General features: G+C 43.6%; 1 protein-coding gene across 1 annotated transcript in view; it reads left to right on the top strand.

Moving 5' to 3' along the window:
* Positions 1-15169, top strand: part of LOC142245329 (multidrug resistance-associated protein 1-like) — a 170706-nt gene extending 155537 nt beyond the window's left edge. The window contains 6 exon segments of the mRNA XM_075317959.1: positions 1318-1419; positions 5795-5941; positions 8631-8789; positions 8955-9121; positions 9713-9907; positions 14651-15169. Coding sequence (XP_075174074.1) covers positions 1318-1419; positions 5795-5941; positions 8631-8789; positions 8955-9121; positions 9713-9907; positions 14651-14759 — 879 coding nt within the window. The 3' untranslated portion in view covers positions 14760-15169.
* The last annotated feature ends 2657 nt before the right edge of the window (positions 15170-17826 follow it).

Raw genomic sequence — 17826 nt, 5'->3', positions numbered from 1 at the left:
GCAGAAAAAAATGCTGAAATAGCAAACAGACATTGTGGGATTCTGGTTAGTAAGCTTACTTTGATGTTATCAATCTTCGGCTTGAAGAAAGATTCAAAGTCTTCAGCTGAGATGACAGGAGAGGGAGGAGGTGCTTGGGGAAAGAGAAGACAATTGAAAGTATTTAGGGCTGTGAGAGAGGGAGGATATGAGAGATAAGAAGTAGGTTTGTTTTGCAGCGATGAGTGTGGACTTGAAATCGGTGAGGGGATGTTTGTATATGATAACGTCCTTGGTGGAATGAGACATCTTCCATCTCTGCTCAGCAACCCTGGAAGAGCACCTCAGTTCTTTAGTCAGGCTTGTGTGCCAAGGTTGCCTGTTGATTGTGTGTGTTTTGGTATGCGTGAGGGGGTGGCCAATTCAAGACCTGTAGTTATTGTGGTATTATATAAAGTGGCATCGTGTAAGGAAGCTTTGTCTGCTAGAGGAAGAAGGGACTCAGAGTGTGTAAATCAAGGTATTTAGGATTTTTGCAAGAGAATTTTGTTGGAGTAGGGGTTGTGTATTTGGAGAAGAGAGGGAAAAGCATGTGAGTAAGTCAGAAGTGGGAGAGGTGAGTTTGAGAGGTTAGATTGGGAACAGAGGTGGGTGAAAATGAAGTCCAGCATGGTGCTATCTTTGTGAGTAGCTGTGGAGGACCATTGAGTGAGGCCGAAGGAGGAAAAGAGTGTCAAAAGTTTAGAAACAGCTGAGTATGAGGTGTCAATGGGGATATCGAAATCAACCATGATGATGGTGGGGATGTCAGTGGAAAGGAAATGAAATAGCCAGGTGGTGAAGTGATCAAGAAAGTTAAAAGTTTCAGTAAAAACAGCATTTCATTTATTTATTGAAATCCCTGTTGATTGTCCAGTAGGCGGTCCTATTCAATGATTGACATTCTTCCCAGTATGACTGTGCATGCAGAGATACACTGACGAGCGGAAGGGTAACAATGTGGATGAACATACCAGCTATCAATGTTAGGATATACTGCATCTTTTCTAACAACCCCATGCATCATTCTGCTCAGATCAGACCGCGTGTACAACGTGACAGGCTCCCTTTAATTTTATTTGCAGCATTCCTAACATTGATAGCTGGTGTTGTTCCTCTAGAGGAGCACTCTGGGGTCAGCTCGGTGTTGAAGGACTATTAAAATAGGTAGCAGTTGTCCAAAACAGACAAGCCCTTTTAATGTATTTTTTATTATCCTAGTGTTTTTATTATAATTCTGTTTGGTTAACGTCAAAAATACTTTATTACTTTAAAAGGGGATATATGTTGTTTTTTTAGTTGACAAGTGTTTTAAAAGAGGCAGTACACACTGCTACCGATATGGAAACAAACTCCGTTTCTGTGGAGAGAGTGAAGGAGTATTGTGATGTGGAGCCTGAAGTAAGTATCTCTATGGTTCAGGGGTATATAATATTTTTTTTACTGTAAAGTGGCTTCTAAATAAGTAGCTGGATTAATTATTGCACTCTACTACCTATATGTTTAAAAGTGATACTCAAATACAAAATGGGAAAAGTCAACTTTGGTGCTTGGTTAGAAGCTGTACCCAGCTGGGTTATATCTTTTAGTTAGTGTAGATGTGCCAATCCCTCAGCATCAGCTTGTAGGCCCCTTCTTAAGACTGATCATTCTTTTTGTTCCTGAGCTAGAATAGTTATATACAATCTGGTAACCTGCACAGGAACTAAAGGTCTACTTACAATGGCCAATTATTGGCAATGAGCGTTCCTACTCTCTGTCTGTATGCACATGCTAATTATTACCACTGTAGCTGGGCACAGCTACTTGGGTAAAAAAGTTATTGATCAGGCTCATAAAGAAGTCCAGAAAAAATTGGCCCAGAATACTAAAAATAAGTCCATGTCTCAGATTAGACATTAGGAAAAACTTGGTGACAGTGAGGGCAGTCAGATAGTGGAACAGGCGATCACAGGAGGTAGTGAGCTCTCCATCAATGGAGATCTTCAAGCGGAAACTGGATAAACATATAGCTGAGATGAGTTAGGAATGCCTACACTTGCAGGGGGTTGGGGCTGATGGCCCTTGAGGTCCATTCCAACTCTAGCATTCTATGATTCTACTATTCTATAATATGTAAATATATATCATGTCGAAAATGACACAAAAACGAGCAGATAGTTGCCAAAGTAGATGCTTCAGGAACAACTTTCAAGGTTCTCCTGAAGTGTCTCCTGACTCCTGAGTGAAAAATTCTGCGTGTGTCTAAATGTTATGTGCTCATATCCTTAGGCAGTACACAGTACACCTTCATCAGACTGGCTGACTGCTACTTTTTCTCTTCCTGACGCAATATACAGGAGTATATTCGCAGTAGCCAGTGTCGTTGGCATGGCACTCTGCTGCACCGGATGTGTGAAAGCAGCCTTACTTTGCACCTGTGATGTCTCCATTTAATGGAGGTCTTGCTGCATCCTGGCAGTGCATTAGTCTTTTTGGCCTTGGGCAGTTTACATCTTCTGCCATTAGTCTGTGAGTTTTTGCTTAATTTCTGGAGGATTTTTATTCGTCTTTTTGTTTTTTTTTTGTTTTTTATATATATACATATATGATATATTAGTTTAGGGACCCATAAAAATGAGGATCCGTGACGTGGATTGTGGGCTTTCCGTACTATGGCCATATTACCTACCAATACCTCATATATTTATTTAACCTTTTGCACAGAACATTTTATACAGGATGCAGCCAGGCCTCTTTATGTTAGGCCTTGCATACTATAGTCACTGTCCCTGCATGGAGCACATATATAGTACTGGCGCAGCCCGCTTGCATCTATTCTGATGAGGCGTAACTAATAGGCTGCATACCAGATACTGTGAGCCTGCATGTGTGAACAGTGACCTATGCAAGCCACAAATGTGCAATTTTACCATCTTACTTTGCACCTGTGATGTCTCTGTGACGCCCTGGCACAGCCAGGTTGTCACAGAAAGAGTTAATCCTCCTTGGTAATCTGATCTCACACCGGTGCAGCAAGACAAACCACATCCCCCAGGGTAGGAGAAAAGCAGAGCAGAGGGGAGGGGCTAGGGCAGAGTGTGTGGAGAGGAGACAGAAGTGGAGCCTGGAGCTGTAGCTCCCAGGCTGACAGCAAAGCGTGCTCCGAGAGGGCCGGTACAGGCTGTAGTGAGGAAGGGGCCAGAGGTAGCCGGAGCAGGGTAGTGGCCCCTCGGTACCTGGGTACCCGGATCACTACAGGGGAGTGGATTCCCCGTTCCCGGCTGAGGAGAAAGAGGAAGAGAGTGGAGAGAAAGGCACCTGGCTGCAGGGAAACAACAGGAGCTGCTGCACCGTGTGTGGGACACTAACACCCCGTACCGAAGGCTGCGGACACCGGCAATTCCTAGTTTACCAGTGACTCCGTGTGACTTACTTGTGAGTACACCCGTGCCCTCGGGCACCGCACTGCAGCACTGCGCCCTGCTCCCTGCTTACCCCATCACCGGGCCCCGGGACAACCAACCCCTACCCACGGAGGGGCAACACAACACCTGGCTGCTCCGCATCACCATCCCCGGGATCCCCATATTGAGCAGCGGTGGTGAAATCACCACAACCGTGGGTGGCGTCACGGACAATATAAATCTCCCTTACCAAATCCCTTTATACTGTGGAGCCTGGGATCACAGACCGGGTCACGGCACCGTGATACCCACAGAAGTGACTCTGTGGCCCGGATCTGAGTACCCCTGGTCCCCGGGCGACACATTTGGCGTCACGAACAGGATCAAACCCATCCAGTTACCTGGAGGAAGTGCGCCTTGTTCTGGACTGTCAGCGGTGATCCGCTGCAAAATTTTTAAAGTCACCATCTTTGCCGCCATTTTGGGCGCGAAAATCTCCCGCCCAGCACCTTCTTCCCCAAGCGTTGGGCGCGAAAAAGAGGCTCCGCCCCCCTGAAAATGCGGGCGGAAGTGAAGCTCCGGAGGACCGGAAGCGAAAGGGAAACTTTAAAAGTTGCTGGAAGGACTGCTCCTGAGTACCAAGAGGGAGCAGGAAGAAGGAACCGCAGTTTATGTGACTAGGACTGTAAAGGCAGGGACGCCAGGACTCTGCCAGCATTTGGTTCCTGGAGAGGCCGCCGCAGCGATGCACCGAGCCGTTACCCCTGTTACCGGTAGCGGAGCCTGCAGCGTCTGTGGGGGAGGACCCAGACCTGGGGTCCCCAGGCCTCACCTTTGTCACCGCCCTGCCACTGGCCCCAGCAGTCCGCCCGGCCGCGACGGAGATGACGACGGCTCCGGCAGTCCGCCCGGCCGCAACGGCAGCGAAGTACCGGTCCCGTTGACCAATCTGGAGCCGTTCCTGGACTGGGGTCAAGGGGTGCTGCCTGGGTTTTAGGGGCAGCACCAAGGCTAGGTTGTTTGGGTGGGTGACTGAAGGACCCGTTATACAGTTATTATTAAAAGTGTTATTTGTTGTCACAACGTTGAAGCAATGTACATCCCGCTGTGGGAAGATTGAAAATGCATGTGTGAAAATGTTTAAAATGTTTTATTCTTTTCCCAGTTTAATAAATGTTGGTGGCCAGACGGCCCGAGGACGGGCCGTGTTTTACCAAGGGGGTGTGTGACGCCCTGGCACAGCCAGGTTGTCACAGAAAGAGTTAATCCTCCTTGGTAATCTGATCTCACACCGGTGCAGCAAGACAAACCACATCCCCCAGGGTAGGAGAAAAGCAGAGCAGAGGGGAGGGGCTAGGGCAGAGTGTGTGGAGAGGAGACAGAAGTGGAGCCTGGAGCTGTAGCTCCCAGGCTGACAGCAAAGTGTGCTCCGAGAGGGCCGGGACAGGCTGTAGTGAGGAAGGGGCCAGAGGTAGCCGGAGCAGGGCGGTGGCCCCTCGGTACCTGGGTACCCGGATCACTACAGGGGAGTGGATTCCCCATTCCCGGCTGAGGAGAAAGAGGAAGAGAGTGGAGAGAAAGGCACCTGGCTGCAGGGAAACAACAGGAGCTGCTGCACAGTGTGTGGGACACTAACACCCCGTACCGAAGGCTGCGGACACCGGCAATTCCTAGTTTACCAGTGACTCAGTGTGACTTACTTGTGAGTACACCCGTGCCCTCGGGCACCGCACTGCAGCACTGCGCCCTGCTCCCTGCTTACCCCATCACCGGGTCCCGGGACAACCAACCCCTACCCACGGAGGGGCAACACAACACCTGGCTGCTCCGCATCACCATCCCCGGGATCCCCATATTGAGCAGCGGTGGTGAAATCACCACAACCGTGGGTGGCGTCACGGAGAATATAAATCTCCCTTACCAAATCCCTTTATACTGTGGAGCCTGGGATCACAGACCGGGTCACGCCACCGTGATACCCACAGAAGTGACTCTGTGGCACGGATCTGAGTACCCCTGGTCCCCGGGCGACACATCTCCATTTAATGGAAGTCTTGCTGCATCCTGGCAGTGCATTAGTCTTTTTGGCCTTGGGCAGTTTACAACCCATGGCACTCTGCTGCTATTATCCTGCACATAACTACTTTTTCTTCAACAATCTCAGGATTGCCTTATGGAAAATCTCACAATGATAGACCTATTGTGTTCCGACAATTATTGTGACATGATTTTATGACTAACTGTATTTATGGAAACTAGAAAACCTCTTTGACATTTACCCTGCTGATACGAATAGCTTAGACCACAAACATTGTGTTTTCATAATTATTATTTTATTGATTATTTTTGTTTTTTATTTTCCTATGTTTTATACACCATTGTTTCCTTAGGCCCCGTGGACTTCCGAACATGATTCAGCACCCTCCGAATGGCCACACGCCGGTAGAATAGAATTTCAGAATTACGGCCTGAGGTATAGGAAAGACCTAGAACTTGCTTTAAAGAAAGTCACCGCGTCAATCCAACCTGGAGAAAAGGTCAATGGTTTATATTGTCTTTTTTTTCAGGAAATTCTTAGACTCTCAGATAGACAATATTCTAAGTTGGGATAAAGCTCATTTTGTTGCTCTTTGGTTTGCCTATATGTAGGAATATAAAACGTGAATAGTTAATATATAAATTCTGCTCCCATCTCCCTTTAAGGGCATTTGTGGTATTATAAATACTTCCTTAATTGGTAAAAAAAAAAAACTATGATGAAACCACCATTTTTTTAAAAAAAAGTGATTTTAGTCAAATTAATGGAGGATACGGCCTTCCTAATATACAAATATATTATTACTCAAATTTATTAAAACAAACCAACAATTGGTTATTAAAAAATTAAAATACTCCCAACGTGGGTTAACTTGGAACTAATATTATCAGGAAATAATTCTTTCTGCTCTCCTTTATTGGAACAGTTACTAAACTCTGGAGGAAGAAAATCCAATACCTACGATAGCAGCACTATTAATAATAATTTTAATAATTAATAATAGTAATTGTATTCATTTATATAGTGCTATTAATTCCACAGCGCTTTACATACATTGGCAATGCTGCATTTACTTCCTGGGAAAAGATTTCAAAAGTCTCCAAAGACAAAATGACTTTTGAAGTCTTTAAAAATACAGAGATAAAAAATATAGATTTGTCAAACAATACGGAGACAGTAGATAGATGGATCCAGTCAGGGATAAAATACATAAAAAATATATACGATGGTGCAAATTTCACCTCATTTTTACAACTTAAACTACAAAATAATATACCAGATAAAGATCTGTATTTCTTCCTAGAAATAAGGAAAACCATCAGGAAACTTATAGAACCCAAATGTAAAATAAACAAATTCATACTTAAATTGATAAACAACCCAAATAAGAAACTTATTTGGAGTCATAAGGCTATGTGCCCACGGGGAAAGTGTCCTGCGGATATATCCGCACGACATTCCGCAGGTGCTCCCAGGAAACAGCACCACAACTTTTGTCTGTTTCCATGCTGCGGAATGTCCTGCGGATATGCTGCGGGCATTCTGCATTGAGGATACAGTACCATGGCTTCGGTACTGCATCCTCAATGCAGAACAAGTGCTGCCGTGATCGGGGAAGTTTATACTTACCTCCATCATGCAGCACCTCGCTTTCCGGCGGCCGGGTCCCTGTCAGGCAGCGTCTGGTTCACTGTGCTGGAGGTGGGCGGGCCTGAACTAGCTCCGGCTGTCACATGACCGGAGCTCGTGCAGGCTCCGCCCACCTCTTCCTTCCTGTACCTGGCTGGATCCACCGCGCTGCTGCCGCTGCCACTACACCGGACGGAGAAAGTGACTCGGGTCTCTATCAAGGCAGGTAAGTATATGGGACCCTGCGGAGAAATCCGCTACAATAATTGACATGTTGCAGATTTTTCCGCACGGAAATCCGCACGATTTCTGCTGCCGAAAAATCCGCAGCGTGGGCACAGCATTTCCCAAATGCCATAGAAATGGCTGGGGAGTAGCTGTGCTGCAGATTTTCGGAAAATCCGCGGCTTTTCCGCGAGAAATCCGCGGCAAAATCCACGCATTTTCCGCAGCGTGGGCACATAGCCTTAGAACATCTATCATGCCTACAATTCTGAACTCACCACAAGGAAAATGATACACATATCCAGTTGGAAAAAGGATTTGAAAGTAGAATTCACCCAAGTCCAATGGGATAAAGCTCTTAAAATCACATACCTTTCCAATATCTGCGCTACATTACATGAAGCTTATTATAAGATTTATACCAGATGGTATTTCACTCCGGACAAAGTAGCTAAAATATTCCCAAGCCAAAAACCAACATGCTGGAGAGGTTGTGATACAAAAGGTGACATTGTTCATATTTTTTGGAGCTGTCCTAGAATCAGAGGCTTATGGCAGAAAGTGTCTAAAATAATAAATCTGATAATACACTCAAAAATAAGTCTAACCCCACAATTAGCTCTCTTATCGATAGATTCGGATACAATAAACATAAAATACAGGGCCATCGTAATTCATATCCTTCGAGTTACCAAAGTTTAATTGGTGGCACGTTGGAAATCCAATAAAATTCCAAATATTTATGATCTAATAGAAAAAAATATCCCTTCATAAGTTCTATGAAGAGAAGCATGCTCTGATTAATAACTCTTGGAACAGATTTCATAAAAAATGGGACCCATGGACTGACTTTATTAACAACAATACATAAAATTTTAAACCTAATCTAGTTCTAATTCTGGTATAAACGTAATACATGATACTTATTCAATTAGTTTAATAAGAAAATTGTCTACATCCCTCTCCTGACATGTTATTTGAAAATCATACTATCGAAATTCTTGATCCGACTGTATGTCATAGTTTTTACCAATGTTATTTGTTTGTTTCTCCTTTTGTATATGTCTATATTATTTGTTTGATATAGCATGAAGTAATGCTATACAGCACATTCTGTTTTATTGTTTTGTTAGAACTGTTTTATGTATAAACTTTGAAAACCTAATAAAAATTATTGAATCATAAAAAGTGATTTTAGTAACATGATAATGTGTACATACACTTACAGCTAATACTGTACTTCTAAATTACTATTAGAAAAAAAATTAATACGTACATTGTAGTTAACCATACGGTCATGGCTTCTATTCTTAATGTGTGTATTAAATGGACAGGTTGGCATCGTAGGAAGAACTGGGGCTGGTAAGTCATCGCTTACCTTGGGCTTGTTCCGAATTCTGGAGCCTGCAACTGGGACAATTTACATTGATGGAATTGACATATCAAAACTAGGCCTTCACGATCTGAGATCTAAAATAACAATCATCCCACAGGTAAAGGCAATGTGCTTTTGAATTTTTTTTTATGCAGATTTTATTTATTTTTTTTTTTTTTATTCAATTTTTAGGACTGAGAAATTATTTTGGCAAAAGTCTACATTTTATAGTTGAATAATGCAATCTGTTCTAGACCTAATGTGTCTGTTTTACCTTATGTAGGATCCAGTTTTATTCTTTGGGTCACTAAGAATGAATCTTGATCCATTTGATAATTATTCAGACGAAGACATTTGGATAGCCCTGGAATTAGCTCACTTGAAAAGCTTTGTGTCAGCTTTAGCAGATGGCCTTAATCACATGTGTTCTGAAGGAGGAGAAAATCTAAGGTATGGTTATAAAAGTAAAGGCCTCAAGGACATGTTGCATACAGTCATATTCCAGAATTTGCGAAAATCTTGATGTTCCCCCATGTGCTGCCTATTTTTTATTGGTTGTTTTGTAAATAGGCTGTGTTCTATTGTGATGTTGTCATGGGGACTATTTGTATCTTAGGCTGTGTTCTGTTCTCATGGGGAGAGGAAAAGTGGAGCAGTTGTCAAAAAGAGTACATCTTTTTTTAGTGGCAGAACCTCCAAGTTTTTTGGGCTGGAGCCAATTCAGGAAGACACTGGCGGTCTTTCACTTCATTTTTTGCAGCACCTTTAATGTGTACTTTCCACTAAAGAAGCAATTTTTAGGAGCTATTTATATCCCTTACAGGATTTTGTGCTTAGTTTATATTGTTAGTTTGGATTGGCAAGGCTCCCTTTAAGAGAAATAATATAGTTGAAAAAGAAAACAATATTAAATATAACCGTAGGTTACTGTATAAAACAGCAGGATTTTGATTTATTTCTGCTGGCGGATGTCAAAGCTGTAGCTAAGAATTATACTATTTGCTCTTTTCTAATCCTAAAAAGTGGCACTTAATCTTTTAGTGTTGGTCAGCGTCAGCTAGTATGCTTGGCAAGAGCACTTCTTCGTAAGACCAAAATTCTGGTGCTAGATGAAGCCACTGCTGCCGTGGACCTGGAGACTGATGAACTTATACAGTCGACCATCAGAAACGAATTTAAGGATAGTACTGTAATCACTATTGCTCATAGACTCAATACAATAATGGATTATACACGGTAATCTTTTCTCCTTTTTGTATTTACCATATTATGCTTTAGTCTATTTATTATGGCATTACCAGGCACTTTTTTAGGTTAATTACCTTGTAATCAACTAGTAATGTACTGTAAAGATCACATAAATTATAATTAGAACAGTGTCTAATGATTAAAGTTTCTCTTTGTGGAAGCCCCAAGTTGGTGTAGGGAGACTTATAGCTCATGCAGTGATTTCTTGGGCATTTGAGCATGCATTGCATGGCCTCTTAGTCTCCTTACACCAACTTAACACTTACTTTACACCTTAAGCCCCCTGTCAGAGGCCTCTCACCCACCAAAATCAGATCTCCTGTTTTACAATGATTAGGGTCAAACACTCAAAATACTTGTCTGAAAATGGAGGTTCTAGTTTGGCTTCTTATCCTAAGTCGTGTGGCAAGACACTTTAAAGTTTTGCTATTGACTTTTATAATTGCTACTTCCAATCTGTGGCACTGGAGTTCCTGTTCCCTTACTCTCTGAAGAAGCTATTTGCATATTATAGATGTCCAAACTTACATAGTTGGAAGCATCGGTGTAAGACTCTGCTCACCCATTTTTTCCTTTTATCAGAGGTACATATTTGAAGTATTCCCAACATATTGCATTAACAGAAGACTTTGACGTATGCTACAGTATAGTCAAAAATGGTGTTCATTGCAAATAGGCTTACATAGTATTAGAGGCAAAAAAGCAAAAAAAATGCCCATATTTTGAAAAATGCAGCAGACTATTCTTTCCTGTACACAGAAAAACTATAAACTTGGATGTGCCAAATAGATACCTTTTGACATATGCCAGGTGCCTAGGTCCCTATAGATACTGTGGGAAATTGAACTTATAGAGTTGCATATCCAAGAAGCACACCCATAAAAGTTTTAATCCTGTTAATATGTTAATATATTTCTATCATCATATTATATAGCACTGAGTACTTACAATTGCTCATATTACATTTCTACCCAGTTAATTCTTCTCTTTTTTTTCTGCTTTATGTACTGTAGAAACAGGAAGTCTCTTTTCCATGCATGAGTAATTCCCCTCTTTAAAGGTCCAGTCACACTAAACAACTTACCAGCGATCCCAACAACGATAGGGATCGCTGGTAAGTTGCTAGGAGGTTGCTGGTGAGATGTCACACTGCGACGCTCCAGCGATCCCACCAGCAACCTGACCTGGCAGGGATCGCTGGAGCGTCGCTACACGAGTTGCTGGTGAGCTCACCAGCAACCAGTGACCAGCCCCCAGCGCCGCGTGGAAGATGCTGCGCTTGGTAACTAAGGTAAATATCGGGTAACCAAGGACAGGGCTTCTTGGTTACCCGATGTTTACATTGGTTACCAGCCTCCGCAGAAGCCGGCTCCTGCTGCCTGCACATTTAGTTTACATGATAGGAGGAAAAAGGAGATCAGGCAACAATATGCATGTAAAAAGTATTTTTTTAGAATTTTATTGAATAAAATCACATAAAGTCAGCTGGTACAAAACACATGATAGAGACAAGTCAAAACATCAATGTGGGAATCTAGGAAAAGTGGTAAGAGGTATGGGCAACCAATGCCGCACAACCTGCCCGTATACAGCACAAGGATATTTATATATGAAGCCGTCACATTCCAAAAAAGTATGGCATAGTGACACTGCAGCAAAATGACACCCTCACGGAGAGAGAGCACACACCTGCAACAATATGCTATATATAACTATCAAAAAATTGTATTGAAAGGCAAGTGTCAGGGTGTACCCTCTCCATCCAGGCACATCACAGCAACAGTAACACCATGCCTGCAGGGACCCCCAGGCTAGGACAAGACAAGTGGAAAATGTCACAGCAATTTATTGCACCAGAGGTTCATCCCAGCATGGGTGGCCCAGCATAAAGGAAGGCAAGGCAAGTAGACAATACCTGGTGGTGTAGCAGGGCAGGTCGTGGAGGCAGGGAGCCCCTGCCTCCACGACCTGCCCTGCTACACCACCAGGTATTGTCTACTTGCCCCATGGTAATTTAGGATGGTTTACAAATGTTGACATCTAGTGGTTGGATAAGCTATATGCAATGCTTATGTAGGCATACAGGCTTTAATTTATGGTGCCCGCACATAGTGGTAATCCCCTCATGGCTATAGAGGTTTTTTTCCCCCTTACATTTAAGTTTTTTTTCATGTTTTTTCATGCACAATTTTGAAATTCATTTTTATATGTGCTTTAATATTTAAAACACCTTTATATTGTAAGATAGGGGTAAAATTGTTACCTGCTCATTATTCATTTTTTCTATCTTCCTAATCTTATCAATAAAAAATGTGTTTGCATTAAGCCCGCACATTAAGTGACGCACATCCGGCATCGTAAGGTACATTGCAGTGTGTGACAGGTACGTGCGATTGCGATTGAATGGTAAAGCGTTCATCGCACGCACGCCGTTCATTCCTCATGAATTGAACGTCAGATTGTCCATCGTACCCGGGGTAGCACACATCGCAGTGTGTGACACCCCGGGAACGATGAACAGATCTTACCTGCGTCCTGCGGCTCCCGGCCTGTAATGTGGAAGGAAGGAGGTGGGCGGGATGTTTACGTACTGCTCAGCTCCGCCCCTCTGCATCTATTGGCCGGCTGCCGCGTGACGTCGCTGTGACGCCGAACGTCCCTCCCACTCCAGGAAGTTGACGTTCGCCGCCCACAGCGAGGTCGTATGGACGGGTAAGTACGTGACAGGGGGTTACTCATATGTGCGGCAGATTCAACAAATTGAACGTGCCGCACATACGATGGGGGCGGTTACGATCGCATACGATATTGTATGCGAAATCGTAACATGTAAAGCAGGCTTTAAACAGGACTTTGATCGTTTTCCTCCTCTTTTTGTCCCTAATGGAAAAGAGAAGAATTAACTGGGTAGAAAGCAAAATGAGCAATTGTAAGTACACAGTGCTAAATAATATGAAGACTGCTATCTATTAAGAGGATAACAATTTTGATGAGACTGCTTCTTTAAAGAGTATCCATTGGTTTAATTTTTGATCCCTAAATCAATAATAGACATGAAAATAAGTAACTTTGTAATATATCTTACTAGGGAAATTTGCTCCTTTTTCCACCAGGACTGAGCTTTAATTCTCAAAATTCTTTATTCAGAGCTATCTGTATTCAGTGAAACAAAACAATCACTGATCTCGGGGAGACCAGCCAGAGAAAACACTGCTGGCAGCCAGCAAAAGTGCTCAAAACAGTGAAATCCTAGGTGCATTGCCCCCTGGGCAGTATGCAAATCAAAAAAGGTCTGTGGAGCCTCTGTTAGGAGTCTCGACACAGAAAATAGCCAGATATCCCTCCGGGAAGGACCTAGCCATGCAGTGGCTCTTTTTAGGAGACCACCATAACCACCATATTAAGTGGCTCTTTTAGTCAATATCCAACTCTTTGACAAGTTTAAAGATATGACAAGGGAAATACCAAGGCCAGGTATCCATCCACAGACAGCTGTTTCGGGGTATTGTTCCTCATCAGTATGGAGTAGGATTCTGGCTAGGTGGGAGCAATGCCTAGTAGATCAGCAAGACAAAACAATCACTGATCTTGGGGAGACCAGCCAGAGAAAACACTGCCAGCAGCCATCCAAGGTGCTCAACACAGTGAAATCCTAGGTGCATTGCCAGATATCCCTCCAGGAAGGACCTAGCAAAGGAGTGGCCTTCCCGTAGGGATATCTGGCTATTTTCTGTGTTGAGACTCCCAACAGAGGCTCCACAGATCTTTTTTGATTTGCATACTTCCCAGGGGGCAATGCACCTAGGATTTTACTGTGTTGAGCACCTTTGATGGCTGCCGGCAGTGTTTTCTCTGGCTGGTCTCCCTGAGATCAGTGATTTGTTTTTTGTCTTGCTGGTGTAATAGGCATTGCTCCCACCTCGCCAGAATCCTACGCCACACTGATTGAGGGGCAATACCCCGAAACAGCTGTCTGTGGATGGATACCTGCTCCTTGGTATTTCCCTTGTCATATCTTTAAACTTGTCAAAGAGTTGGATATTGACTAAAAGGGCCACTTAATATGGTGGTTATGGTGGTCTCCTAAAAAGAGCAACTCCTTGGCTAGGTCCTTCCCGGAGGGATATCTGGCTATTTTCTGTGTCGAGACTCCTAACAGAGGCTCCACGGACCTTTTTTGATCTCTTTCAGTCAAGACAGACTTTCCCACTACTGAGATAGGAGATGATAAATATTACTTATAAAATTCTATCTAGATGGAAGGAGCACTATTCATTATTCTTAGCTCCTTCCTTCGCCTCTCCCCACTCAATAGAGAACTTTAGAAACACCAGCTGCCATCTACTATCTCAGTCATGGGAAAGTCTTCACTGAATACCGAATTTACTTGTGAATTGATAATGACTGATCAATCCTGGTGGAGAAAAAAAAAATCAGATTTATCTGATAAAATATAACCAAAGTTTCTTATTTTTATGTATACTATTGAGTTATAAAATTAAACTGAAGCCAAACATTTATCACACTAATGCACTGATGCGCGCCTCAATAGTGTTGCAATCCGTTGAGCTTTGTGAGCAGATTCTGGGCTTTTCTCACTCAGGATTACTTGCCTGCCTAGACACAGTACTGACAGTGTCAATGAGAATACAGCTGTAAATTAGCACAAAAAGCAATGTTCTTAAAATGTTTAGTAGTAGATGATTAAATAATGATTATTTTCCCCTACAGGATAGTTGTTTTTGACAAAGGTGAAATTGTAGAATTTGACACGCCATCAAGATTACTGGAAAATAAAGGACTATTTTACTCTATGGCCAAAGATGCAAATATCATTTAACTCTGTAAACCCAATGCCTTATACTGTATATTCACTGGAGGGCAGTGAGAATATGTCACATGCCTAATAATATAATGTACAAAGCCTTGGTGCCTTAGCGTGTCAAGTAGTTATTACTGAACATGAAGAAAAGCAGGAAAAAGTTCATGCAAGTATATTACTACCGAAAAAAGACTACCGTACATATGTGCAGAAAATAATGCAACTATATTAGTGAAAGAAAATTAAAAATGCGACCCTCTCCTCAAGGACAATGTTTACCCCTTAGGCTATGGTGAGTTTTCGATGTTGCAGAATTTCGGCACATACTATTTAACTTAGGTTACTTGTGTTTTTTCATTGCATTTTTATGTGCGTTTTTATCGCTGCAATTTTTGTCTCTTTGCTTTAAATAAAGCTGCTTTTTGATACTTCCTGTTATTTGGCTCTGATAAAACACTTTTTTGATATACTTAGTTGCCTATTACATTTTATGTTTTAGCTGTGTTTCCAACAGGGAAGTGCACTAAAAATGCATGTGCATTTTTTACCCAAGGATTTTTTGCACCTAATGCAAGTCTATGGGGAAAATCTGCACGTAAAACTCAACGTACCCACAAGAGAAATTGACATGTGGATTTGAGCACACTCCGCAGGTTAGTTTACGCTGAGTGATAAAGATGTGGCAAGTAGGAACTACACAGATGATCTAAAATCATCCTGCAACTGTGGAGTTAAGGCAGCAGCAGGAGACATGAAGTATCCAGCAGGGACCCAGGGAGTGCTGGGAAGCAGTGAGTGTGTAGTTTCCCTCTCTGCAAAAGGAAAAGTGTTTTTGTCTCTCTGCAAAGAAGGAGCAGTGCTCATGTGCCGCCCCCACGTCAGCAGACGGACTGCTCAGATCCGGATTCGCAGTGGCTCGAGGGGTTTCCGGACCCGGGGGTCGCGCGGACACTCAAATAAAACGGGGCGTATATGTATGGGGATTGCTGTGGATACTTCGTGACGCCAGCCACGGTGTGTGGTAAGGTGGAGTACCACCACCGCTGCTGTTAGTAAGCACCCGGGGGCGATGGATTGGCAGCTGGTTTGTTTTAACCCCTCCGTGGGTAGGGGTGGATGCCCCGGGGCTCAGTGTCCAGGACACGGGCAGTGATGTAGGCTGGAGGTGGCGCGCTGGGCCGGACCAGGGAATGTTGGTGTACTCACTGTTGAATAATTGCACACAAGTCTGTTGGTAAACCAAGGTGTCAGTGGCCGGCTGCCACGTCCGGGTGTACTCTGGTCCCACACCCGACTGGTGTACCGATGTCCCTTCCTGCGGGACTCTGTGACTTTCTCAATTCTAGACAATCCTGCATGGAACGGGGAAGTCCGCTCCCGCTGCTGTTGTGGTTGGGAGTCGTGCCCGTGAAAACTGACCCGTTGGATTTCAGTGGGTGTTTGCGGATACCCTATCCCCCGTGGTGGGCTTCCATTTCACTCTATCTGGGCTAACACTTTGAAACAACATCTGGAACCTTGCTCCCGGCCTGGTTAATTAGAGAAGGGGCTTGCAACCGTCATCTAACTAGGGTCCAGGTACCCCGCCTGTGCACGGTTTCCGGAGCGGATCTACGCTGTCTGTACCGGCGGGCTCCATCCCTGTCCCGGTCCACTCTGGATCTCCCGCGACCGGACTCCCATTGCCTTTGTTATATGGAGAGAAGGCATGCACAGCAGTGACCGTGCAAGGGGAATACATGAAAAGCAGAAACTGCTGTGTGAATACTGACATGAAAAATCCAATAGCTATATGTAAGAATGAAAATGTGAAAAATGGAATCTGCATTACTGCCATGAACATATGAATAAAGAGAAATTTAGCTATTCATGTATTCCCCTTGCATGGTCACTGGTGTGCATGCCTTTTCTCCATATAGTGTAGATTTTTGGGGTGTTTGCACCCAGTTCAGACTCAGAATGGTGTTCCAGACATTATTTCTTGATTAATTTGTAGTTTTTCGTTTGTGAACCCGGCCCCACCCACACCTATTGCCAGAGCACATTATACGCATATATAGCCTGGATCTCAGCTTCCCATACACGGTAAATTTTTTAACTGCATGAGAGGACACACACAAGCTAGGGACCCCAACGTAGAGAAATACTTTGGCGTAGTGTTGGGGCTCTGTTGCATTGATCAATTCAATAGCGAAATTTCTCTTTATTCATATGTTCATGGCAGTAATACAGATTCCATTTTTCACATTTTCATTCTTACAGATAGCAATTGGATTTTTCATGTCAGTATTCACACAGCAGTTTCTACTTTTCATGTATTCCCCTTGCATGGTCACTGGTGTGCATGCCTTCTCTCCATATAGTGTAGATTTTTGGGGTTTTTGCACCCAGTACAGACTCAGAATGGTGTTCCAAACGTTATTTCCCGTTGCCTTTGGACACGGTCACTGCTTGCCACCTAGCCAGTAGACCAGGGCCACTACCCTGGCTACCCTTCACTAGGCTCAGCTTTCACTCCTCTCCTCTCAGAATCTGAACTTGAACTCCACTAACTGGTTCCCGCCCCCGGATCCTCAAGACCCCTAGGTGGGCGCTCCCAATCTGCTTGGTCCTGCCCACTGGTGTGTCCTTCCTACCCTGAGGGGGGTGGCTAGGGTTTTGTGGCTAATGAAACCTGGTGTGGGATGGTGTTCTGTGGGGTGTAGTATTCTTCTGTGACCACCTGGCAGCACCAGGGTGTCACACTCAGAAGGTGTAGTGTATGTATCCTGAGAAAAATCAAGCTACAGAGGTCAACTAGTCCAGGAAAGAGACTGTCAGGAGTGGAGAATAGACAAGACCGTTCAAGCAAACTCTTGTGCAGCAGAAGTATAGTGGAGAGAAGTAACAGAGTACAGGATTTACCCCTTCTCACCTCACTGCATGATAAGGTACAGTGTTCTGCTCTGTTTCCATCCACATTGTAAGGAGAGAAAATAATCTGTGAACAGACTGTCATCTATGTTATGATGGAAGCCCTGTGCATATATTATTAGAGCCTTCCTTCTACTACTGCCTGGAATTGTATTATATAGTAGTGTGCTTG

The sequence above is a fragment of the Anomaloglossus baeobatrachus genome, chromosome 7 (genome assembly GCF_048569485.1).
Source record: "Anomaloglossus baeobatrachus isolate aAnoBae1 chromosome 7, aAnoBae1.hap1, whole genome shotgun sequence".
Taxonomy (NCBI): Eukaryota; Metazoa; Chordata; class Amphibia; order Anura; family Aromobatidae; genus Anomaloglossus; species Anomaloglossus baeobatrachus.
Note: the sequence above shows the minus strand (reverse complement) of the source record. Positions and strands in the feature narration are given on the sequence as shown.